A 26,837-nucleotide genomic window follows, 5' to 3' on the forward strand; every position below is an offset into this window, starting at 1 on the left:
TCCCCAAATATATTATGGCTTTATTTTTATTTTTGAATTGCTTTTTCTCAGGTCTTGGCCATTGACATTCACTTGCTTACAGGATTTTAAGATTATATATGTCTTATTTCTTTCTTCTGCTGCTCGTCTTTTGTTGATAGCCATTATTCTAATAGTCCAGAAACCTACTTCCATAGATTTTTACCTTTACTAATGAACTTCTTAATCTGGACTTCCTGATGACTTTCACTAAGGCTTGTCATTCCTGCCGAGAAGGACTTCATTATTTTTGCATGCTGTTTGATGGAATGGCTACCTTGTTGAGTTTCTGTAACTTAAATATATTCATTACTATGTATTAGCTCACACATGGTAACATCACTCCTTAAAATCTAAAGGCCACACTACAGATCTACTGAGTAAAAAGGTGCAATTTTCACCATCGCTTATCAGAGTAGTTCCACTTTAAAGCATTTGAAACATTTTCTGAATATCTCTGTAGCAAAGTCTGTTTTTATTTGCTAGATTCATGGTTTCATTCAGTAGGAGGCTCATTATACAATATGAGTACAACGTAAGAACATGGAAAGTAACCTAAGCGAAAAGTACTGTATAAGAGTGAGGCATTATAATTGTTATAAACTGCTAGACTCTCTAATCAATGAGAGTACACAATTTGTGCTCCTGAATCAATTTTAAAATGGTTTGTGATGGTATTTTTTTAAATACCTAGGTGACTAATCCCATGCTTCTGAAGATAACAGACACTAGTGACGAAGGGAGATGATGCAGACTTTTCCTTTATGCAGTGCTCTTCAGTTCTTTACCATTGTGCTCAACCTACAATTCTGCTTTCTCACTCCACTTTATCCTTGCTACTTCTGTGGGTTTGGTTTTTTGGGGGTTTTACTTTCTCCCATTCTCAGCAATGTGTTTTCCTTGATGATGCCCTATGTTCTTGGAACAGACTCTCATTTCCTATCTGCCAACATTCCTCCTTCAAATCTTTCCTTAAAACACTTTTTATCTATATAATCCTTGTGTTGTCATCCCTGGTCCTGTTCTGAACCTTTGTTCCCTGTACTCTGAGTTTGATATTCACCCCTACAGAGTTTACAGTCTGAGGTTTTTAGGTGTTTTTCAAAGTGCTATGGACCCTAAATCACTTGGTAACTAACCCACATCCTATGCAAGGTGAACATATGACAGATTTTTCTATGAGCATGAAAGTGATAAATTTATCCATGAATGTGAGTGACAAACCACGATAAGTAATGTATGTGCAATTTATAGCAACGTGCAATACCACTGTGGAAATCACAAAACTCCTGTGATTGTGAAAATGTCTTGTGTAATGGGATGGAAGAGACATGCTCACCTCCAGTGTGTACGTCAAACTTCCACATTCCAATACTACCACCCCTGTAGTATCGTCTATGATTTGTAAGCTTAAACACCAGGTGTTTGTACAGCACCTAGCAGGAAAGGCTCCTAGAAGCTATAACATGTGAAAGAGGCTTGGTTCTAGGAAATAAGGTGTACCTCGCAGTTGACAACCTTCCATTGACTGCGCCCATGTAACAGGGCTACTCATCTTCACCTGCATGAAGGCGGGATGGTCTGTCAGCACACTAGGATTCAGTTCAGGATCCTCCATCTCCTGCAGCTGGGCTTAAAGGACTCAATCTGCTGAGGGACTGGTGCAAGGGAGAGGCTGGAAGAGGGTCAGTGTATTAAAATATATATATATATATATATACAACAAACAAAACAACCCAGCCTAGAACACCAGGAAGGCAGCTCCAGAGGGTGCGGGATGAGTTGCTTTAGCATCTGCGCCCTGGCCCTGGCCCTTTTTAATCTGGCCTGAGCGGGGCGCGGGCTGGCTGCCGTGAGAGGGGCCGGGCTGGAGGGGCGGGTGTAGCGATGCCCTGCGCCCCGGTGTTGGGAACCAGCCGTCGCCGCCCGCGCTAGCAGGAGCCGTTGCGGAGGAAGCGGTTGAAGGCGCCTCCTGAACGGCCCTCGCTTCTTTCCCGCCTCTTTCCCCGCGGGGGGCGGGGTCATGGCGGCGGCAGGGCCGTTGCGGGCGGGCTGTTCCACGCTGCTGGTGCTGCTGCTGCTGCTGGGGTCCCTCCTGCCTAGCGCGGGCCGTGATGGGACTGCGGGGCTTCCCCGCTACCAGGTGACGGTGCCTCGGCGGCTGGCGCCTCCTGGGGGCCGGGAGGCCGAGGGGCGGGTGTCCTACCAGCTGCAGGTGGGTGGGAGACTTCTGGTTGCTCACCTGCAGCAGAAGGGCCTGTTCCTGGCCGGCCACCTCCCTGTGTTCACCTACGAGGGGGGTGAGCTGGTGAGGAGCCAGCCCTTCATCCCAAGCCACTGCTACTACGAGGGCTACGTGGAGGGTGCCCCAGAGTCACTGGTGGTGCTGAGCACCTGCTCTGGGGGGCTGCGGGGACTGCTGCACATCGAGGGGACGAGCTACGGGATCGAGCCCATCAAGGCCTCCTCCACCTGCCAGCACCTTCTCTATCGGATGGGGGAAGTGAAGGGCACACCTGCCTCATGTGGGGTGACCACTGAGGAGCTGCAACACCAAGGAACCAAGATCCAGGTCACCGGGCCCGCTGTGGCAGCGGGACGTCACAGATGGACACATGCCACGTATATTGAGTTCTGTGTGGTGGTGGAGAAAGAGCAGTTCATCCTTTTTAGAAGGAATGAAAGCCTCCTGACCAGCCAGGTCCTCGAAGTGGTCAATATGGTGGACTCATTTTATCGTGCTTTGGGGGCTCATGTCATCCTAGTTGGACTAGAGATCTGGACAGAAAACAACCTCATCACATTACCCGATACTATAGGCAATGCCCTTCCTGAATTTAACCGCTGGAGGAATGATGTGCTCTATCGTCGCCTGCAGCATGATGCTGGACAGCTATTTATGGCTAAAATATACAGAGGGCGTGTTGGGCGGGCATATGTAGGAGGCATCTGCCTTGTGACAGATGCAGCATCCATTGTCACGTGGTGTTTTGCTTCTGTGCCATTTTTTTCAGTCACTGTTGCACATGAGTTGGGTCATAATCTTGGCATGTATCATGACTATGATAAATGTCTTTGTAACAGAACTGTTGGCTGCATCATGGCTGCTGTGCATGTAACTACTGATCAGTTCAGTGACTGCAGTCGTGAAGTATATTTTAATCTCCTCCGTGAAGGCGCTGGATTCTGCCTATATAACATCCCAGCACCCAGCAAAATATTTAGGATGAAGCGCTGTGGTAACAAGGTGGTGGAAGGGGAAGAGGAATGTGACTGTGGCTCGGAACTGGAATGCAAAAAAGACTTGTGTTGTCAGTCCACGTGCAAACTGAAACCAGGTATGGCTTGTGCTTTTGGAAAGTGCTGTAAAAAGTGTCAAATTCTTGCTGAAGGAAAAAGAAAAGGAGTACTTGTGGCACCTTAGAGACTAACCAATTTATTTGAGCATGAGCTTTCGTGAGCTACAGCTCACTTCATCAGATGTTTACCGTGGAAACTGCAGCAGACTTTATATACACACAGAAATCATGAAACAATACCTCCTCCCACCCCACTGTCCTGCTGGTAATAGCTTATCTAAAGTGATCAACAGGTGGGCCATTTCCAGCACAAATCCAGGTTTTCTCACCCTCCACCCCCCCCACACAAATTCACTCTCCTGCTGGTGCTAGCCCATCCAAAGTGACAACTCTTTACATAAGGGTGGGGGGGATGTGAGAAAACCTTGATCTATGCAGGAAATAGCCCGACTTGATTATGTAAAGAGTTGTCACTTTGGATGGGCTAGCACCAGCAGGAGAGTGAATTTGTGTGGGGGGGGTGGAGGGTGAGAAAACCTGGATTTGTGCTGGAAATGGCCCACCTGTTGATCACTTTAGATAAGCTATTACCAGCAGGACAGTGGGGTGGGAGGAGGTATTGTTTCATGATTTCTGTGTGTATATAAAGTCTGCTGCAGTTTCCACGGTAAACATCTGATGAAGTGAGCTGTAGCTCACGAAAGCTCATGCTCAAATAAATTGGTTAGTCTCTAAGGTGCCACAAGTACTCCTTTTCTTTTTGCGAATACAGACTAACACGGCTGTTCCTCTGAAACCTTGCTGAAGGAAAACTATGCAGAGCAGCTGTTGATGAGTGTGACCTTCCTGAGTATTGCAATGGGACTTCAAAGTGGTGCCAAGATAATGTGTATGTACAAGATGGAACTCCATGCAGTGACATGGGCTACTGTTATCGGGGAAGCTGCCATAACCACAAGAAACAGTGTGCAGATATCTTTGGAAGGGGTGCACAAAAAGCTCCTCTAAGTTGCTTCAGTAACCTGAACACTCGAGGTGACCGGTTTGGCAACTGTGGTGGTGGTGAAACTGGAGCAAATTACAAAAAATGTAAAATCAGTGATGTCTTGTGTGGAAGGATTCAGTGTAAAAATGTAGAAAAAATACCTCCTTTGAAGGAACATAGTACTGTCGTACAAACTCCCCTGGGTCATATCTGGTGTTGGGGTATAGACCATCATGCTGGGACTGATGTAATTGATACAGGGGAAGTGAAAGATGGCACATTTTGTGGTAATGGAAAAATTTGCCTTAATAGGACATGTGCAAGTGTGCCAAATTTGAATTTCGATTGTGACGCTAAGAAAAAATGCAACAGTAGGGGAGTATGCACCAATACTAAAAATTGCCACTGTAACTATGGGTGGGCTCCTCCAGATTGTAAATTCCCAGGATATGGAGGAAGCATTGACAGTGGACCTGTTCCAGTGTCTAAGCCTATGGTAAGTATATGGAGCAGTAGTCTGGGTAATGTTATCTGGGTAGTAATTGGCATCAGTATTGTTCTCCTTGTTTCTCAAATTTTTAGGATACTTACAAAAACTGGATGGATAAAAGTGTTTGGAAGGCTAGGTGCCACACAGAGAAAACAAACTGCTGCTGCTTCTGCTGGTGATAGACAGAGCCTCCATAAGAACGGCAGTATTAGTTCAAAAAAGTAAAAGAGCCAACATTTTTTCTAGAAGGGCAACAGATGTTTTGCAGGTCAAAGGATCAGAGTTTATCAAAGCAGTTATTGAAAGAATCTGCATCTGAGTCTATGCTGAGGTAGTGATGGCTTGGCACTGCCTGATCCCGAATATAATGTAACAATGTATTATAGTTAAATATAGCATTTTGAGTGTGAGAGTCTCGCTTTTTTTTTTTAAAGAAAAAAAGTAAATAAAAAATTGGTTTTTATTTTTTTAAAATAAGAAAGTAATGGAAAACATTTTGCATTCCTCAGAAAGAGATCTTGTGAGTGATGATATTTCCCCAAATGCCCAGCCATTTAGTCATTGTATAAGTTGATTCTGTAGTATTAGTCTACAATGTAGTGTTTTATAGAGCTATATTGCAGACATATCAGAGCTGCACACAGAAAATGGGCAGTTTCTCTTCCAGCCAGCTTCCTAGTTGTATTGTGCACTTAGTGGAGGTTGGGTCATCCTTCATCTTGGAGGTACTGATGTAATTTGGGGCTCTCTGGGATTTTGTAGTGGCCTAGACTCCATTGTAAATCATTAATTCTCCTTGGAAAGTTGTAGAATGTACTGGGGCCTAAAAGAGACAACAGGATTCCTTTAAGAAGGGGGAATAGAGCTGCTGAAAACCAGCCAATGAAGAAAGAAGAGCACCCCTATGAAAAACCAAGCCTGCCTTCTTCCACCCTGCTTCCACTCTATGACATGTGCCCCCAAACTAGCAGCATACCCTTCCTCTGTGCTGGTGACGTGTAACTTCCAGTTGTTGTGAATGATTTTAAATTACAATATTTTCAATAAATAGTTTAAATCAGCTTTTTCTTGTACCCACATTGGTGCATAGACATATTAAAACCAGATTTTAAATGACAAATTACTCAAAAAATTGTATAAGCATTAGGGCTGTTTGTTAAACAATAGAATACCAATTGAAATTTAATAAATATTTGTGGATGTTTTTCTACATTTTCAAATATATTGATTTATGCTACAGTACAGAATACAAACTGTACAGTGCTCACTTTATATTATTTTTATTACAAATATTTGCACTGTAAAAATGATAAACAAAAGAAATAGTATTTTTCAGTTCACCTCATGCAAGTACTGTAGTGCAATCTCTTTATTGTGGAAGTAAGCTTTCATGAGCTACAGCTCACTTCATGATGACGTGAGCTGTAGCTCACGAAAGCTTATGCTCAAATAAATTGGTTAGTCTCTAAGGTGCCACAAGTACTCCTTTTCTTTTTGCGAATACAGACCAACACGGCTGTTACTCTGAAACCTTTATTGTGGAAGTGTAATTTACAAATGTAGATTTTTTGTTTGTTTGTTACGTAACTGCATGCAAAAACAAAACGATGTAAAACTTTAGTGCCTACAAGTCCACTCAGTCCTACTTCTTATTCAGACAATTGCTAAGACAAAAAAGTTTGTTTATATTTAGGGGAGATAATGCTGCCGGCTTTCTTTTTTCTGAAATTGAGAACAGGCATTAGCATGGCACTTTGTAGCTGGCATTGCAAGGTATTTATGTGCCAGACATGCTAAACATTCATATGCCCCTTCATGCTTCAACCACCATCCTGGAAGACACGCTTCCATGCTGATGACTCTCGTTAAAAAAAATTAATTAATTCAATTTGTGACTGAACACCTTGGGGGAGAATTGTATGTCTCCTGTTCTGTTTTGCCCACATTCTGCCATATATTTCATGATATAGCAGTCTCGGATGATAACCCAGCACATGTACATTTTAAGAATCCTTTCACAGCAGATTTGACAAAATGCAAAGAAGGTATCAATGTGAGATTTCTAAAAATAGCTACAGCACTGGACCCAGCATTTAAGAATCTGAAGTGCCTTCCAAAATCTGAGAGAGACAAGGTGTGGAGCTTGCTTTCAGAAGTCTTAAAGGAGCAACACTCTGATGCGGAAACTACAGAATCCAAACCACCAAAAAAGAAAATCAACTTTCTGCTAGTGGCATCTGACTCAGATGATGAAAATGAACATGCGTTGGTCCGCTCTGCTTTGGATCGTTATCTGGCAGAACCCGTCATCAGCATGGACAAACATCCTCTGGAATAGTGGTTGAACCATGAAGGGACATATGAATCTTTAGCACATCTGGCATGTAAATATCTTGCGATGCCAGTTACAACAGTGCCACACCAACGACTGTTCTCACTTTCAGATGACATTGTAAACAAAAAGCGGGGAGCATTATCTCCTGCAAATGTAACCAAACTTGTTTGTCTGGCAGAAGTAGGACTGGGTGGACTTTTTGTAAAACAAGTTTTACATTGTTTTATTTTTGAATGCAGTTTATTTTTTTGTACGAAAGTCTACATTTATAAATTCAACTTTCATGATAGAGATTGTAGAGATTGCACTGGAGTACTTGTATTAGGTGAATTGAAATATACTATTTCTTTCGTTTTTTACAGTGCAAATATTTGTATTAAAACTAAAGTGTGTGCTGTACACTTTGTATTCTGCGTTGTAACTGAAATCAATATATTTGAAAATGTAGAAAACATCCAAAAATATTTAAATAAATGGTATTCTATTGTTTAGCAGTGCAATTAATAACATGATTAATCATGATTAATTTTTTAATTGTGCGATTAGTTGCGATTAATATTTTTAATCACTTGACAGCTCTAATATACATATAATACAAAGTTCTGTTACAATGCAGAGAAAAAAGTTTTAGAATGAAATAATTCTTAAAAGTTCTGATAGTTTTTAAAAAACTGAGACTCATACAGTTAAGAAATTGCATCTCTGTTCTTTGTTTCTTCCATGAAGTAAATTTCCTGACACATTTTAAAAAACACTGCTTCTTTTAGGGGACAGTTTTTAAAAGGCAGAGTACAGTTATCCTCTTTTGCATCTCATAAAATAGATCTTTACGTATTATTTAAACAAAAGCAAATTTAAAATGCAACAGAAAGCTTTTAACTCAGCTGAATTTTTAAAGGCAAATAGAGGTGTATTTCACATGAGCTTCCATTATAAAGCAAAATTACCACTGGCATTTGCAAAACATCACACTAAAGACACGGTCTTAACATCACAAACTGTTCTAGTAATTTACTTTAAAATTAGGATCAACAATGTAAAGGTTTATGTGGTGAGTGTGAGATATAGTGTATACCTATTTTTTGTGTGTGTACATATAAATAAAATACAGTACTGGGAGAGTATGCATTTCAGAAGACTATGCAGTCCTCATGATGGACTATACAGATATCAACTAAGGGAAATATTCAACACTGTACTGTTCATGATCTTATCTGGAAGCAAATTTGAAAGACTTTTCTGCAAAGGCATGTTTTGTGATCTTTCAGCAAGTCAACTACATACAGTGGGGATTAAATCATGGAAATGAGAGTGAAGGCCCCCAATATTGCATTCTAATCATTACTTTAAAAATGTCAGCACACTTGTTTGTGCTTTTTGTCCCGATAGCATAAAAATGCAAAAAGCATTGTTATTCGCTGTCGTTTTTATTTGTACAGTAATAGAAAAAGAGAGAGAGAGAGAAACAGTGAGGTGGCAAAATTTGCAGATGATACAGAACTGTTCCAGATAAAGTCCAAAACAGATTAGGAAGAGTTACAAAGGGCTCTCACAAAACTGGGTGACTGGGCAACAAAATGGCAGATGAAATACAATGTTGATAAATGCAAAGTAATGCACATTGGAAAACATAATCCCAACTGTACACATAAAATTATGGGGTCTATATTACCTGTTACCACTCAAGAAAGAGATCTTGGAGTCATTGTGGATAGTTCTCTGAAAACATCTTCAGGCATTGTGGAGGCAGGCAAATTGCAACAATCCGACACTAGAGAATATGGTTTGGACCAAACACAATGGAGAACTGGATCCAAGCTGTTGTCAGTGAAGCCAATCTCTGACAGTTGTGCAAAAATTGTTACCTGTGGATGTGTCAAAGGGTGCATATAACAACACTGTAGCTGCAGAAATGCCAAATTCGCATGCACTGGGGCCTGTAAATACATGGGGTGCGTTGGCACTTGTAGGAACTGTTCAATTATGCTTGTCTTAACAGTGTGCAGGATATATAGTAAGTGCTTGTAGTGGAATAAAAACTGGAAATTTAATAGTTTTTCAAATTTAAAGGTTGAACACCAATTTAAAAGTCAAATATCCAAAATTCAGCTTGGTAAGTATTTTTTTCAGATTCAGACCATTGTAATTATGAAAGATAATGTCTTTACCTACTTGTTTACTCAAAAATGTCTTCTACCTCTTATTCTCTAGAAAATGTGCCCAGTCTGCTTGGGAACTAGTGCCCTAACAATTCCTCCGTGGTGTTTACAGCTTTTAAATACTTGTAGATGGTTATGATGGCACCCTGAGTTGTCATTTAGCCATGCTGTACGTATGCAGTTCTTCTAGTTTCTTCTTCTTCGTCTAACTCAAACTTTCCAAGGACTAGAGCTGTACAAGGAACTTAGAAGTAAATCTGGATGTAACTATTGAACACTGCACATATAAGTATCTTAAAGTGCTCTAGATCTTGTTTAAAGGCACAGTATTAACTCTATGGAAAATATTTGGAGTGCTGCTAAATAGCTGTGCGTGAGCAATAGGAATGGCTTCTGCATCTTGCCATGTTTCACAATGGATGTAGCACATGATCACACTTTGACCAGTGCGTATTGCTGTTTGACTAACTGCCACAAACTGGCTAACAAGCACAGGCTTCACCTAGCTCTGTCTGTTGTGTGAGGTTGCAGTCTGTGCATTGAAAAATGAAAGCCTATCTCATTATAAAGGCCAGAGGTGAAATTGTGTGCTTCTGCCTCTTATGTCTACACTTAAGCACGTCAGCATAGCCATTTGCTGCAGCAGTGGGAGGAGTTCTCCTGTCACTGTAGTTAATCCATTTTCCCAAGAGGTGGCAGCTAGGTTGCTGGAACAACCTAGCACTGTCTACACTGGGGGATAGATCAGAGTAACTACGTTGCTCAGGAGTGTGGATTTTTCATACCCCCTAAGCAACCTAGCTCTGTTGACGTGGCCTTAGAAGTGAAGCACAGAATTCACAAGTGTAGAGGGCTAGGCGCCTAAGGTGACTTAAATCTATCTTTGTGTCCTTCCAATGTTGGGCTGCTCCTTGCTCTGTAGGTCAGTCTAAGTTACTGCAGCCAGTCCAACAGCCTTCACAGTGCCATAGCCCTGCTCATGGCACATCCTTGTAGACTAGGATTTGCAAGAAGGTCATCAGAGGACAGTCTTATGGCTGTCGTTTGCAGTGCCGGAATCAGTGGAATCTTTTCTCAACTGGAACCAGGTTTCATGCTGCTCCAGCCCTTTTACTCAGCATACAGGAGCTGGAGCAGGGGTGAAAATCTCATCCCTCCTGAAGATTAAAGTATAATGTCTCAATTGTAATTTTTTAATAATATGTTCAGAATAATATTGCTGTTTCTCATGGGTGTTCTTATTCAACTATATGTGGATCATTTCCATGTAGGGCTCCATTCTATTTTCACAAAAATAAAGCCTGTTTATTCTTCATTAATAATGCTTGTCTAATTTAGCTCAATAGAAGGATTAGAGGTCAAATCCTATAGAAGGATTAGAGGAGATTTGAAAAGCTAGATTCCCGGGATAGACATGTTCAAATTCCCATCTTAAAAAAAATAAAGAGCAGAAACAGAAGGGTCCAGAAATGAGCAACAAAAATGATTAGTAGTCTGGGTAAATTTGTTATCAGGAGCGAATGAAAAGGATAGAACTGAATGAAAAGGATAGAACTTAGCTAGAAGACATATACAAAGGGATATGATGGAGGCAAATAATTAATGGCACTGAGAGTAAGTCAGGGACTCTTATTTACGCTCTCATACAACAAGACCAAGGTAACATTTAATAAAAGTGAGAGGTATCCACTTTTTAAAATGAACTACAAGAAAATCACTCCACCTCACTCTCTTGCTGTCTGTTTTGTCACAACACAGGCTGTAAATATGGAACTCATTGCCACAAACTAAAAGTTCAAGTGTTTGGTGGGATTCTAAAATGATGAGGCATTTCTATTGATAATTATATCCACAATTATGTAATAATGTAATATCCCGTATGGGGATAAACCGTCAGCATGTTAAACAAACACTAATGGTCTGGGAGCAGGAAAAATTTTTCCCTAATGGGCCAATTATTCCATAACTATCTGGTGTGGGGTTTCTGCCTATGAAGCAGCTGCTATTGGCCACTGTCAGGGACCAGGTACTAGACTAGATGGGCCACTGATTTCTTCTGCTATGGCAATATTTATGTTGCTAAATTTAGCCTGAATTAAGAGAATTTTTTTTAAAAAACTCTGTTATTGATATTATGCTAACTGCCGTGGGTAGGGAATAAAAAGAGGGGATACTTGTGATACATGAATAAGATGGCTAGTCTTCAAAGCAGTGCTCATTATGCTGTTGTGGTTTTTTATGCACGCTCTCATCCTTCATTCAGTTTATTGCTAACGATTAATGGCTTGGACATGCCCACCCCAGCTTTCAAAGTCAATGGTGAATCTGCATCGTTAAAGGCTGTAATCTGAAGCAATTTTTTAAAGATGTTTAGGCAGTGCTACACTCAGCATTGCAACACTTAACTAATTTAGGGGGCCTAAATCTCATTTTCAAAAGGGATTTAGGCACATCAGAGCCTACAATGCAATGACGATCAATGGGATTTTTAGTTCCTCTGGCCCTACCTTGGGAGTGGGAATTAGCTCACGTGGTAATGCACTTGCTTTACAGGGGCGAGGTAATAGGATTTCGCTCCCGGTCTCCAGGTACTTCCCTGGTCCCTGTTGGCCAATCAGCCAGCCAGCTTGCCCTTCCTGTAGCAGGCAGACAAAAGAGCATACCCACCCTCTGGGTAGCTACAGAATGGTCAGCATACGGCACAAATGCCCTTGATGTTCTGAGTACGTTTGGCCAGCCCTCCCACACTGCCGGCGACCCATTTTGGAAGGAGCACCAGGCTCCCATTGGAACTATGCAGCCTGTGGCATGACATGAATGGATCAGGGCCTATCACACAGCAGGACAATTAGCTCAAATGCTCGCCCACGAGAGGTAGCGGGTGGCAGTGGGTGTCAGGCAGGGGAGGATGCGGCAGTGGGCCACATGGAAGATTAGTATGGGGCAGGGTCAATGAAGATAAGTCTGGAGGCAGTTGCATCACCAATGCTGAGTATCATGTCAGTGGTGGGGGGGGGGGAGGTCATTGCGAGCAAGGCTAAAAGTAATGGGGCTCAGGCGGGGGGGGAAGAGGGGGTCAATGAGGCTGAGTATCAAGGCAATGAGGTAACAAAGTCAGGAGCGCAACACTGAGAGTACTAAGGGGGGGGTCACAGATGGTGTTTGGGGGCAGGTGGGTGGGGAGAGGGGACCATAAGGACCTGTCAGGAGGAAGTGGGGTTCATGAGGCCAGTAGCAAGGCAATGTGGGGGGGCTGGGGGGGTCAGACGCAGGCACATGGAGCAATGCTGAGGGGGCATAAGGCATTACGCTGAGGTCAAGTTTGGAGACAGTCAGGGTCACGAAGCCAATGTCTGGTGGAAATGGGGTCATAGAGGTGGAGTATTAAGTCGGGCGGGGGGGCACACAAGGCCCTGGAAGGCAAGCCGTAAGGGACAGGGCAGGGTCATTGATGACAATTTTGGAGGTAGTTGGCATCTCAGTGGACTCAAGATTGGAGGGGGTAGTGGGGGTGGGGGGTCACATAGGTGTCAATGTCCCTATCAGGGCAGTTGGGGGAGGAGTCACAGGCATGCACACTTGCGGGGGGAGGGGTCACTGATGATGCTTTTAGCAGCAGATGTGGTCACGGGGTGTGTGAGTGTCTGGTTGTAATGGCGGGGACAAGGTGGCTGAGTGTCAAGGCAGTGTGGCTGGAGGGTCAAGCTGTCACTGATGACTTGGCCTCAGCTGAGGGGGTGTGTGTGTGAATAAGTGAATGTATGACAGAAGTGGATTATGTGTGTGTGTCGGGGGGGGGGGGGTCAATGAGTATCAACTTTGTAGAGTCACACAGCCTTGGAGCGCAAACCTGGTGCATTGGGGTTGGGGGTGGGGTTGGATTGATGATAATTTTGGAGATAGTCAGGAGCTCAATAAATCAGTATCTGGTGGTAGTGGGGTCATGGGGGAGGGTCACTAAGGTTGAGTAATACAGTAACTCCTCACTTAACGTAGTTATGTTCCTGAAAAATGTGACTTTAAGCAAAATGATGTTAAGCGATTCCAATTTCCCCATCAGAATTAATGTAAATGGGGGGGGGTGGGGTGTAGGTTCCAGGGAATTTTTTTTTTGCCAGACTAAAGACTATATTTTTTACACACACACACACACGGACGGACGGACGGACGGACGGACGGTATAGGTTTTAAACAAACAATTTAATACTGTACACAGCAATGATGCTTGTGAAGTTTGGTTGAGGTGGAGGAGTAAAGGGTGGGATATGTCCCAGGAAATGCCTTACTGCTAAATGATGAACTAGCAATTGGCTGAGCCCTCAAGAGTTAACTCATTGTTAATGTAGTCACATGCTACAAGCTAGAAGGAATGGAGGGAGGGGCGACAGCACGGCAGCCTATGTGTGTGTGAGAGCGAGAGATGTGCATTTCCCCTTTGAGTACGCAGACCCACTCTTAAGTACACTGCCTTGTTAAATTAATCAGCAAGCTGACACCACAGCTGCTGCCAGGAAGCGCCCTCCATCCTGAGCCCTGTCATGTGTCCCGCTGCTCTATGGAGCTGGGGTAAGCACGGTGCAGGAGCAAAGGGGAGGAGGACACCCTGACATTAGATGCCCCCCTCCCACGCCCACAGCAAGCAATGGGCTCGGGGAGCAGCTCCAAGGCAGAGCGCAGGAGCAGCACATGGAGGGACAGCTGAACTGCCTGTAATTGGTAGCCTGCTGGATGGCTGCTGCACAGGGAACTTACTTAGGGGAGTGGGGAGCTGATTGCGGGGAGGGAGGGGCTGCCGGCCCACCCTGGTTCCAAGCCGCTACCAGCTAGCTGCAACGGGCTGCTCTTCCTGCACGCAGTGGACAAAGCAGGTAGCTTCCAAACAACATGATAAGGGAACATTGTGCAACTTTAAATGAGCATGTTCCCTAACTGATCAGCAGTGTAATAACAAAACGTTAACCGGGACAACTTTAAGTGAAGAGTGTCTGTGGAGGTCCCAGGGAGCAACAATGGGAACAGTGCGGTTCATGAAGGGGTCATTGATAAGTTTGGAGGCAGCTGGTGTCACAGATGGATCAATGAGGCAATGTCTGGGGGGGGGGGGTGAAGGGGGAGAATCATGCAGGGGTCAATGAGGCAGAGTAGCAAGGCAGTGAGGTCATGAGGAGCAGCATTGCAGATAGTGAGGTTCAAGATGGGATGTCAAGATGGGAGTGAATGGAGGAAGTGTGTAGGGTGGTCAAGGATGCTGCATATCAGGGCAGTGGGGTCACAAATGAACTCTTACTGATGAGTATTTTGGCAGCAGATGAGGAGGGGTTAATAAGTGAATGTATGGAGGTAGTGGAGTCAGGGGTCAATGACATTGAGTATCAAGCCACAGAGTAATGGAGAGCAAGCCTGGATAGTAGTAGGACAGTGGTTCTCAAACTAGGGGCACCGCTTGTTCAGGGAAAGCCCCTGATGGACCAGTTTGTTTACCTGCCGCGTCCCCAGAAACAGCCAATCGCGGCTCCCACTGGTTGTGTAATGACGCTGCAGGCCAATGGGGGCTGCGGGAAGGGCAGCCAGCACATCCCTCAGCCCGCCCCGCTTTCCACAGCTCCCATTAGCCTGGAGTGGTGAACCAGGGCCAGTGGGAGCCGTGATTGGCCGAACCAGCAGACTCGGCAGCTAAACTAACTGGCCCGGCCCACCCCGGGCTTTCACTGAACAAGTGGCACCTCTAGTTTGAGAACCATTGTAGTAGGAGGTAACCACTGTTAATTTTGGAAGTAGTCAGGATCTTGGAGGGGTCCAGAAAAGAGTGTCTGTATGGTAGGGGGCCAAAGAGGCAGATTATCCAGTTTGTGGGGTCACATGTGGGAGCTATACTGGGGGAAGTCAGGGTCATGCAGAAGTCACAGATGATCAGTTTGGGGTCACCAAGGCATCAATAAGGGAATATTTCTAGATAGTGGGGTCATGCAGCCATCAATGAGACTGAAAATGAAGGGAAATAAATATATGCCATGCTCTTTAGGCACCAAGAAGTAGGCTGAAGCATTCACGAGCTTTGGTCAGTGTGTAGATAGAGTCAAGACATCCTGAAGAAACACTACTTCTCCCATTCTCCTGTCATAGTTGGTGGGTGAGGATTGTCTCATGGTTACTGTAATTACCCAGCTTTCTTGCTGTTCTCTTAAAGGTATTTTGCCTGGCTATCCGTAACAATTTTGGCTTAGTTTCTCTTAAATTAGAGACTGATAGCAAAGAGGCTAACAGCTGCAGCAAGTCAAGGGTTGTAATTTTGCTTAGGAAAGGCTAAGAAACAGATTAATTGGTCACACTTTTTACTACCTTTTACTTTTCCCCTTTTGTTGCACTACCTTATTGTTCAGGGATTTGCCCTCCTTCTCTTACAGAGAGGTGGTACTCTGCTGTGAAGATTGGTTCACTGAAGTTGTCTATAGGGGAAGAAAGGCTGTTTATAGAGGGCTGTAGGACATGAAATTTGTTATGTAATTCACAATTGTCGGTATTTAATATTGTGCGCCTCACCGCAGCATCCACACCAATGCTGAGGTCTGGTACTTCTTGGGTCATTAGCTCTAGCGCCCCTGGTTTGGCTTGTTGGTCTCCATCTCGAGTCTTCTCAGAACTGGCTCCTCATTTCGTTCCAGCAGCACATTTCAAATTTTGGTTGCTACTTCTTTCTGGAATTCAGGCAAGTATCTAGGTTTACTTCTCAGAAGGGGTATCTGATTTTACAATCTGTGAACCTTTGGGACAATGATATTTTCAGCATCTGACCAAAATCTCCAAGGCAACATCTAACTGGCATAATTTGAAATTATTCTCCCCTGCTGAGAATATCTATTATGAGACTAACTTGGCCCTAGGTCAAGGTATAGGCAACAACAGTCAAAGGTTATCTGCAAGTTTCTTGTTTTCTGGCAGTTATCGTATAGAGTCTGTGCTATCTTTTTCACCTGCAGCAAATGAGTATTGTGCACATTCAGAAGATTGTTAAAATGTGAGGTCCTCATCCTACTCTAGGATCCACATGAATACTATTTGAGGCCTAAGAATCTGTATTATGTGACTGCATAACTGAGGACATCCTACCCCAACAAACTGCTGCAGGAATGCTCTCATTGCATTTACAAATGACACCTACAGCAAGTCCCTATCTCTTGCAATAACATTCCAAAAGCTGAATGTATGCGAATGTGCCAACTCATTCATTAAGTTATTCCCCAGTTCTACTTATTAGGGATCTTAGACACTGGTCTCCTGAATTTCCCATATCTTGGCTTCCATAAATTTTCATTTCACAGGGAAGCTTTAAATATCTATTTTTGGAAAAATTTTAATCAGTTCTTCTTTTAAGAAAATTATCTGTAAAATTTTAAGTTAAGTAAAATCTATATCTCTTAAATTGAGAAAAGTTAAGGGCTTTATTCTGCTCTTGCTTGAACACCAAAAAAGGGGGTAAGGGAGAGAAATGCATTGATCGGGCCTTTCATTTATCATACAGTTTGTGCATCTGGCATATTAGCACTGGAAGAGAGAAGTATCAGGACTTCCATTGACATACCAAGAGACTTTCCACTTCTATAACTCTCACATACCACAGAGTATACCACAGAGCTATTGCTCTCCCCTATTTATGGCTCCTGGACTTTCATCCATGTTAGCAGCAAGGTGCATAAGGTCCAATTGAATTATGGCTTTGTCTTAAACAAGAAAGACAAAGGTTAAAAAGATCCAAACTAATTCCAACAAAAAGGATGACAGCAGGGATTTTTAAGTGATGTTTGGTATTTTCCTAGTAAAAGTCAAAGCTTTTTTTTTTTTTTTTTTTAAAGTAAAGTTTTTAAAAGCATTTTATTGATTGTTGTCCTATGCGGTCACTGATGTCTAATTCCTGCAGAATTGTATTTATAAAAACATTTGGAAAAAACTAGGTGTGAAAAATATATACAATGTATTAAAAAACCTGAATAAAATATCTGGATTTATACATTCAGTTACTGTGTTAAACATCTGGCTGTATACAGTAGGGTTTTTTAATTATTTGTTAAAAAATTAGCATTTTTTTTACCTATGTTAAATAAGACTGTTCAATTTACAAAGATTACAATATGCTCATTACTGTTTCATCAGTCCACTTATAAATTAATTCACAAGGGTATATAACCACATGTCAAACTTCCAAGGTTGTGAATCTTCAAATTACTTTATACAAAACTATTGCTTTTCTAATATATTTTTAAGTGTAATTGTTACAGGGATACCTTATGAACAATTCATTCATTTACAAATCTTCAACATATTACAGTATATATTACAACATGCAGCCCCTCCAAAAAAATGGAGTGAAAATATTACAAGCAGGAAGCCTTTCTAATATAAGTTTTTACCTCATTTTTTGCGCTAACGTTTATTCAACCCTGCCGAGTGATCAGCTGTGTCTTAAAAGGATTAACATATTTATAATACATACAGTGTGCAAACCATAACACCTAGTAACTGAAAAGATGTTTTGAAAATTATTTCCTGTTTACAAGTGCATCTTGGTCAGACAATATTAAATGGTTGTTTCTCCTGTGAAATTCTGAGGCTAGGCTGAAGATGCCAAATTTGGCCAGTGATGCTTGGAGTACAATCTTGACAGGTACTCTCTAAGGCAAAGGAGAACATGTGTTCAGCAGCGCTAACGTGAGCTTCTACTATTCCCTCTCTCACCATCATGTGCACAATGGAGTCTCCAATCAGCAGGTCAGGTCACAATTAGGAATGGGAAGGCAAAGTTGACAAAACATCATATTACTCTATAGTCCCTGCAAACCCTCCCTCATTGCCAGGCCTTCTCATTTTCTCCATTCTGAACTGTATGACCAAGAGTTTAAGTCAATACTAGTGTTGCTCTCTTATATAATTTTCCCTTTCTGTATCTGTAGTAATTAACATGTAACAAGGACTGAAGGTGATGGTATCCTGGAGTTCTGGTTCATACACCTCTTTTCCCAACAAAAAACAGGAAATTAATTTTACCACCTCTGCTACAGAAATGGAAAAGTTAAAAAGCACTCCACTCTCCCAGCAAAACCTTGAACGAAAGCAACAACACATCTTGAAATCCTAGTTAAATTTATAGGCAAAACTGGAATTGAAATGAAATGATTAATAGAATGTTTCCCAGAGATCAACATCCTCATGTATTTTCAAATAAGCCAAGAATTCAGCATTATCATCCTTGCGCTGTGGGAGTGGAAGTTAAGACACAAACTGATAAAATTCAGATCTTAAGATACCCCTGCAAAAGTGTTCACACGCAACTGTGTAACTGAGTATTTTTTGTAGCCACAACTTACAGCATGGGTATTAAAAACATGTCTGTAAATGTATAAAAGTGCAAACTCCTCAACAAGATATTCGCAAAAAGAAAAGGAGTACTTGTGGCACCTTAGAGACTAACCAATTTATTTGAGCATGAGCTTTTCGGAAAGCTTATGCTCAAATAAATTGGTTAGTCTCTAAGGTGCCACAAGTACTCCTTTTCTTTTTGCGAATACAGACTAACGCGGCTGTTACTCTGAAACCTGTCAATAAGATACTGTAATGCTAACATAATGGACAATAGGGGGAGCCAAATCCTACATCTCAGCTTGTGCTTAGCGTTCCCAGACACCAAATCAGCACATGCATGTGTGTGCTCCAGAGCACAGAAGGTTAGTTTATTCTTAGTTTAGTTTAAATAGGGCCAGGGAAGTAAGAGAAACGACACAAGAGAAGATGTCAGAATCAGCTGGCGTGGGACTCCAGTGAAATACTGTGTGAAATTGGATAAGCTTGGAGAGAATTATAACACAGAAAATCAGATTGCCTGACTTACACAGAGGAGCAGTGTAGAGCACAGAGCTGCTTATACTTACGGAGAATATTTTTTAAATAAGAACAAGATAAAACAAGCTAAGGTATCTGATGGGTACGTACTCAGGGTAGCTAGCCGTCCTGCTGGTCACGCTGCCGGGGCTATGTTCTGATTTTACTGTTCTAACTCAATGGGAACTAGCCTGAGTAAGTCTCCTTGAGCAGGGAATTACATCCCCAGCTAAAAGGGGAGACATACCGTAAGACTGGTCTGTTCTGGGAATGGAGGCTGGAGCCTTGGAGACCAAGCTTATTTTCCCACACTACAAAAGTTCACTGCATACTTCTTGATTGAAAACCCTTCCTGGCCCTCTGTACACTGAAGCAACACTGGAAGGAAACAAAATCTGAGCTGCTTGAATAGATAAAACATCATCATCAGCGAAAAAGACCAACAGAAAACCATTCTGGATTTCCCCTCTCAGTCCCTGGAGAACACATTAGCTTTGTTAGCTGGGATAGATGTACTTTAATCACTGCTTTCCAAATGACAGCTTTTAAAAAAAATCATGTGCGTGAAATAAGAAGCCATCATTTGGGAAGAGAAAGCCCAAGGAGTGAAGGTTTTAAAAGATTAACACAAAAGGTAATCTAATGTTATGAAAACCCTTCACTGAAACAGACATATAGATAGATGTAGACAGAGAGCCACAAGGAAAAAGATGAGAAGACCGAACAGAAGGATGCTCTTATATTACAAAGGTAGAGAGCTGTGCACTCATAATTTAGTGGAATATTTTTCACTTGGTCTACGTCTTCTCTGGAGCCTTATCGGGGAGAGAGCACTTTATACAGTGTGTGCTCATGGATTACATTTTAGGCCATATGAGGGGCTAGCGAGCTGCTATTTATCCCCACACACAGCACCATCTGGTGCGAGCAATACAGCACTGCAACTTTCCCCTGAGGAGTGGGAAATCCCCATATATTAGTTGTTTGTTGCTGCTTCCTTGCAGGGCAACATGTTTGTGGGTGGCTGGTGGGAGGCCTGGCCAGAGGAAGCTAAGGTGCTTTTAAATTATTAAAAAAATAAACAAGCAAAAATAAAAAAGTGTGTGTGTGTGTGGTTGGACAGGTGTGAGGAAACAGCACATAATGATAAAAGGGGCGCAGCAGCTAAAGACAAAGGGAGGTGAAGTCAAAGGTATGTGGAGCTGCTCCCAGAGCTTACTGCTCAGTCCCAGTTAGGATTCAGTGCAGATAAGACTGACTCAGGCCAGGATTCAGTTAGCTCTCTTACACTGTAAAATAAGGAAGAGGGAACTATCTAAAGATATCACCTGAATTTTGTTATGGGAACTTTAGAAGTTCATTTACTTTTTAGGGGCTTTTAACTTAAAGTATCCTGGATACCCAGTGAACTGCTGATTCTCCCACCCCCCCGCCCTTCCTCCCGACACTGATTTTACAAATCTCTGAGTCATAGCTCCCACGCTACAGCTATAGTGGGACAACAAGCACAAAACCAAGCCACCACTTTGGGCCCTTAGTGCAAATCCTGCAGCAAAGAAAAAACAGATCTTAGGGACTCTATACATTTGTTTCAAGTCCAAGCAAACGTCCCATCCGTTCCATGTTCTTGTCAATTGTGGCTTGACATGTGATTTCCTTGGCACACTCCATTGGAAACCAACCTCTCTCACCATCCCGCAATCGTTCACCTTCATGCCAACCTGCAAGGGAGAATGGGGAGGCAACAATAAATACATGTGTAATATACTGTGTATGGCATGTTTATAGAGAGACTCCTGTACACACAGTCTGTCATTGTATCTGTAATATGGTTATGCTTACAATGAGTCAAGTATAAGGTATAGATAGGCTACATTGTTTGGAAACATTATGCATGCAGATTAGGAATAATAAAAATAAAGCAGTAAAGGTACAGTATATTTGAAAAACCACACACCTTCTTTGGATCTCAGGAATATAAACAAACCAATCGGCCTGAGGTTTTCCATTTGTTTTTTACTCTTTGTGACAGTAAACAACTGGGTTAGAGGTAAGGGTTGCCTTCTGCAAGGTGCTGAGCACTCAAGTCCCACTGAAGCTACTGGGAGTTGACTGTACTCAGCATCTTTGCAGGACATGTTCAGTATTGTTATAACATTTTTATTGTGGTAGCAATAACCAGGTTGGGCCCCAACATGACTAGCATTTACGTAACAAATGACAGTCCCTGCCTCATATGCTGCAAGATTACCCCTTAGAGAGTCACCATGTACTGAAGCATAGCACAAGATGTAAACACCTTGAATGTGTGCAGTATTCAGACAAATCAACAGATACATTGCTCACAAAGCAATGATGACTCTTAAGAGAGAGATATTCAAAGAGGCCTTAACCTAGTTTCTCCTTTATGGGCACATGGCTCCTGGGGGGGAGGGGGAATTATACCCACATTGCTGCACCTGAAATTAATTATCTATGCAAATCCTCTGAGATGGATGGAAATGTACTTGAATGTGGCCACAATGCCTGCATAAAGAGTGGTTGTCCCTCAAGAACCTAGGCCTAAACCTATGGCTTTCTGTGGTGTGTCTTCTAGGCTGACACCCCATTTCATTGTGAAGCTGATACTAGACTAGGACTCTGTTTCCCAGCTTGACTAATCTATGTTGGTGGTAGCAAACTGGAAAAATGTTTACTCACCATCATTCACTTTTTGATAAACCAGAACCACATCGGCAACCTGAAGAGATAGTTCATCTGACTGCTTTGCAGTGTAAGTTCTGACAATCTCTACCTGTGTCAATGCTGAGGAAGAAACAGGATAAACTGAACCACATGATGTGTATAAGCAACTGAATACCTTTATATTTAAGCAACATGCTCAAAAGTCATTTTAACATCCCATTTTAGAATGTGCCAAAACAAAAGAACCCAAGTAATCTCAGTAATGAGCACATTAAACATGCTGGCTTCCCAATGGGGAACTACACACACACATGAATTTGGGTCAGACATAAAATCAGCTTGCATTCTCAACCTAGTCACTAATAGGCTGATTCAACTGGCCAAAGCAGTTTTAATGAATGCAAGTAAAATAACTCCTTGTACCACAAAAACCTTGAAAAAACTTCCTCAGAAAAGGTCTTGATAAACAGCATCCACAGAAGGTCAACAAATGTGCGCTATGCTAGACCAAAAGGAACATCGCAAAGGAAATCTGGATAATTTGTTTTTTTGGAAGGAAACACATTTATTCTTGCAGTCTACACCTATTCAAGCTATCCACTGAGGGGCAGTATATTTCTATTTTCACGTTAAGTTTCTGAAAACTCTTACTGTCTCTCACTTACTTGTCCTGTCTGCACTCTGTCTGTCACTGTTCTGTCCAAGTGCAGTAATCCAGCGAGCTCTTTCACTCCTGCAACCAATAGAGACAAAGTCAGTTTCCAAGACACCTGACCCTTAGAGTGCTAGAGATCACACCTTTTTCAGGATCCTAGATTTAAATCTTTCTTCTTTTTCCTGGGAAGAAACCATATTACTTTTTTTTTTTTTTAATTAAAGTCAAGAGCTTTCTTAAACATAGCAAGATATATTTTCCTGTAAACACTTCATGATTCAAGTAAAGTGAAACATATTAAGCGACCAACAATAATGGATTGCTTAGAAGAGGTGGTATTCCAATAAAGGAGGAACAGAACAACATTCTACACATTTGGGAACGGTTTTAAGAAAGTTGCCTAAAAAGGATGGTCTCTTGTGCATATTTTCATTGTTTTAATTAAGCTTCATTAAAATAAGCTTTGTCCTAGTATCTGCAACTAATGGCCTTCATATTAATTATTAGTCTAACACACACCACAGAACTTAAATAAAAATAACATTTTAAATGTGTATTTATAAGCAGCCTTCTCTACAAAAAATATGCAGCATATCTGGCAGATTTAATGGGCACCGCACACCATTCATATGTAATGTAAGCAGACAAAAATCTTCTGTTTCCCTGTAACTAACAATTGGCTGGATGTATATTTGGAAAGGAAAGCAAGTCCCTTACAAAAATCAAACGGTGCTCTGAAAGGGCCACGTTCTGTCACTGATGTGCTCACTTGGGAAGTCAGAGAGATGTGCCACAAACATACAAGAGCAGAACTGTGCCATAAAAGAATAATTTAAACTTAACCTTGGATAACTAGATAATAAGGTAAAAATTGATTTCAGCTAGAATATCTCAATATTTCTGAAGAGGAATAATTAGATTCTAAGTATCACACAGTTCTCCCAAAGGAACAAATTGTTAACAGAACAATTTTTGAGAAGATTGCGTGTGTGTGTGGCGGGTGTGTATGTGTCTGAGATGGGGGTAAAAGAGTGGTAATGGACAGGAGATGAAGGAAAATGGTAAGAGATTATGTAAAAGATATCCAAATAAACAGCTGAGCCATAATAATTAAATCCAAATGGATTTGGGTTTTGACAAATTAAGGTCTGAATCTGACGTATCATGCTTTGGTACAATACAAAGTGTGAGTGTTTCAGTTAAACTAACTCTTTTGCCTTGTTGAAGGGAGTCTCACACACTCAGATGGTTTAGGCAGCAGGAAAAATGCCACCCACCTGCCTCAATGGGTGGGGGAACTTGATGGGGCCGGTGGTGAAAGGGGAGTCCCAGCAGTTAGCAAGGGAGACCCTTGCTGAGGGACACCAGGTAGCGCCTCCTGCCAGGAGTCTCTGGCAATCATTGTCCAGCTGTGGGGGAGGGGCCACCGAGGTGGGGGGGGGCGGGAGTCGTCTCTGGCAGTCATTGGGCCAGCATTCCCCAGCTCCCAGGATTTAACCTGGCACGGGGGCCATGTGGAGCCTCTTTTGGCTCTGTTCCAGCAGGCCACCCTACCCACCTGTCAGAATCCAGCCTGACAGAAGCTTTAGGTCTAGCTGATCAGCTGTTTGGGGGTCTGTAAGGAATTTTTTCTCACATGGGCCAACTGGCAGAGGACCAGGAAAGTTTTTTTGCCTTCTTCACAGCACTTCCTAGCCAGGAATGTGCATGGAACCTAACTCAGGTAACTTGGGGGTTGAGTGGTTAATGTGTTGCAACTTGCGGCCAGTTACCAGTGTGGTTAAGAGAATAAAATGAACGGTTCCCAGAGGTAAAAGACCTGGGATTTTGGTGATGGGCCTCGGGCTCACAGGATAAGGTGAGATCTTGTGGCACTTGCAGGCCAAGGTCCTCACCCTTCAGCACCCTCTGTTCTCCTCATGTGGGTTGGGGAAGAGAAGATGCTAGGACTCAGAGAGCCAAGTCCAGGGGTGTATGCTGAGGAGAGCCTACCCAACTTACAAGTTATATGGTAAGGAGCCATGTAACTTCCACACTGGAACCAATGAAATGTCTGTAGGGGGAGAGTAGGGGTGACGGCAGGTAGTGCCCCCCTCCTGTGCTAAAGTTTAATAAAAGCTGGATCCTGTTACTTCACTCCATGCATGCGTCTGTCCTCGTTTCTCCACTGTGTCTGCCTCAATGCATTTCAGTAAAAGGTTAGAGTGCTTTTAAAATCTGCAATCAACATTACTTTTAAAAAACAGTTACTGTATATGAAAAAGATGAAAAGCCTTTATATCCCATGTTTCAGATGAACAACTATGTGCATGAAACTGGCAACATGCTCAGAGGTTTATCAACTAATACAATATTTCAGTACATCAAAAACTGCTTTCAAGGGAATAAGAAATCAAGAGAACTGAAAAACAGAAGCGTTAGGGCAGTTTGAAAAGGTCACCAGAAAAGAGAATGTCATCTTGAAATCTCCCCTCGCTCCCCTCCAGTCTTTTGAAATGCTGCTGCTAAAAACATCTTCTGACATTTGGACCATGTCACCTCCCTCTTTGAAACCCTTTCCCTGGCATCCCCTCAACCTCACATGTCAAATTCAGAGTAGAAATGGTGATGAAACATAATCCTGGATGTGAACTTTGAGGTGTTTGGAACCTAAGCCTTACAGTTGGTTCCCCTTTCTCTTGTGAGTAAAAATCCTTTATGCAAACCAAACTGTAGGGTTTAAAAATCCCAAATATGAACCAGAGCCCCAAAATTCAGTTCTGATTTGGGCACCCATCTCCTTCAAAGCTCTGTCCAACTCTGTCACTGCCTGCATTTTGGCTATCATGTGCTCAAGATCCCCATCTTGCTGCCTATCCACCTCCCAAACTTCTCATTTGAGCGCTTCCTTGTACTGCCTAATCTATCATGCCATATTCTAGGCTTGGCTCTTCCCTCCAGATGTGCAAATTCCTCCTTAGAATACATTTGTCCCACAAGTACTTTCCATTATACCCTCCTAACAGGATGCTGGCTTGACTCAAGTGTGGGTTATACAATAAAAGTCTAATGATATTGTGCTCTCTTATAAAGCATTGGTTACACTGCCTTGGGGGCAGAGTGTTGTTTAGGTTACCTTACTTGAAGAAAACTATGATTAAATTAAGGACACAACGGTGTAAGGCAACAAAGAGGATAAATGGAATACGGAGTTGTACTTAGATTGACAAAATTAGGATTATTTAGTTTTGAGAGAGGATGCTTCAAGGGTGACATGATTTAGATGAGGGTTATTGCCTCCTGATTATTAATTAATCCTGATTATTGGTGGTTGCTGGGCACACCAGAACTAGGGGATAAAGGTTTAGTTGAGAGAGAGAGAGAACATATGTTGAAAGAATTTGAGGTATTAATTTACAGAGTGATAAATAGTTGGAATGGACTTCCAACTTAATATACATGACCAAAAATTAGATATTATATGAATAATATTTTAATACTGTACATTAAATTCAGCAAGTTAATGGGATATTAGTAGGGCTGGTTGAAAATTTTCTGATGAAATATTGGATTTTTGCCAAAATATTTAGTGAAAAATGTCACCTGAAAACCAAACAATTTCAGTTAGGAAATGCTTCCACGGTGCCTTGTAGGAATTATTGTTTCTGTATCTCATGTTCTCATTCTCCTCTATGGGCCACATTCCATGGCCAAACTCCACTTCTCATGATGCACCGTGGAAATGGAACTCCCATGAGGCACAACAATGGCTCAGCAAGAGGGAAGGTGCTGCCTCAAGGGAGATGGAGACTGTCCAATAGAGAATAGGAGTTTGAGGCATCTAAACTATAACTCCTATGAGGCACTGTGGCAGCATTTCAGATTGAAGTTTTTCAGATGGAAGTCTAGGAGCTTGGTTTTGGGGGTTTTTTTTGGCCAAAAAGTAGAAATTTTCCCTGGCCACCTGCTCCCTGCCACCCTAGTTTTCCAACTAGCTCTAGGTAGTTTTGTGATTAGAAAAATGCACTTGTTGGCTGGAAGAAAATTTTGAAGGATCCTTCTTTCCCCACATAGGCTTCGGACCATTTTGCATGGGAATATTTGTATTGTCCTCTGGAATATAGAAAGTAAAAACACAATTTTAACATTTTAAAAAGTTATTGCATCACAAATACTCCTCCCTTTCCCACTGAAAATTTCCATATATGAATGGCCCACAGCCCGCTTGACATCCTCCACAGACAAGGTAATCATCAAGTGCTGATCACGTACTGATGACTAAAACAAAAATGAGAGAAAGATCCACTAGCTTCAAGAAGATTAGCACTCTGTCCAGGAATACTGTATCTTTGTTTCATCATT

The 26,837-nt window shown here is 42.2% G+C and overlaps 2 protein-coding genes across 4 annotated transcripts in view; one reads left to right on the top strand and one right to left on the bottom strand.

Moving 5' to 3' along the window:
* The first annotated feature begins 2,041 nt into the window (after window positions 1–2,041).
* On the top strand, window positions 2,042–5,794 carry LOC140916991 (disintegrin and metalloproteinase domain-containing protein 21). Its single transcript, XM_073358887.1, has 3 exons — window positions 2,042–3,416; window positions 4,131–4,798; window positions 5,603–5,794. Exons 1-3 carry the CDS (start codon window positions 2,042–2,044, stop codon window positions 5,792–5,794), a joined length of 2,235 nt encoding a protein of 744 aa, XP_073214988.1.
* A 13,011-nt stretch (window positions 5,795–18,805) lies between these two features.
* ARHGEF26 (Rho guanine nucleotide exchange factor 26) overlaps window positions 18,806–26,837 on the bottom strand; it is a 115,074-nt gene continuing 107,042 nt past the window's right edge. For all 3 annotated transcript variants that reach the window (XM_073359637.1, XM_073359638.1, XM_073359636.1), the window contains 3 exons: window positions 22,507–22,574; window positions 21,857–21,961; window positions 18,806–20,877 (listed from right to left, as the gene is read on the bottom strand). In XM_073359637.1, coding sequence (XP_073215738.1) covers window positions 20,735–20,877; window positions 21,857–21,961; window positions 22,507–22,574 — 316 coding nt within the window. In that variant the 3' untranslated portion in view covers window positions 18,806–20,734. The remainder of the gene's footprint in view (window positions 20,878–21,856; window positions 21,962–22,506; window positions 22,575–26,837) is intronic.

Source organism: Lepidochelys kempii, chromosome 9 (genome assembly GCF_965140285.1).
Source record: "Lepidochelys kempii isolate rLepKem1 chromosome 9, rLepKem1.hap1, whole genome shotgun sequence".
In the NCBI taxonomy this organism is placed as follows: domain Eukaryota; kingdom Metazoa; phylum Chordata; order Testudines; family Cheloniidae; genus Lepidochelys; species Lepidochelys kempii.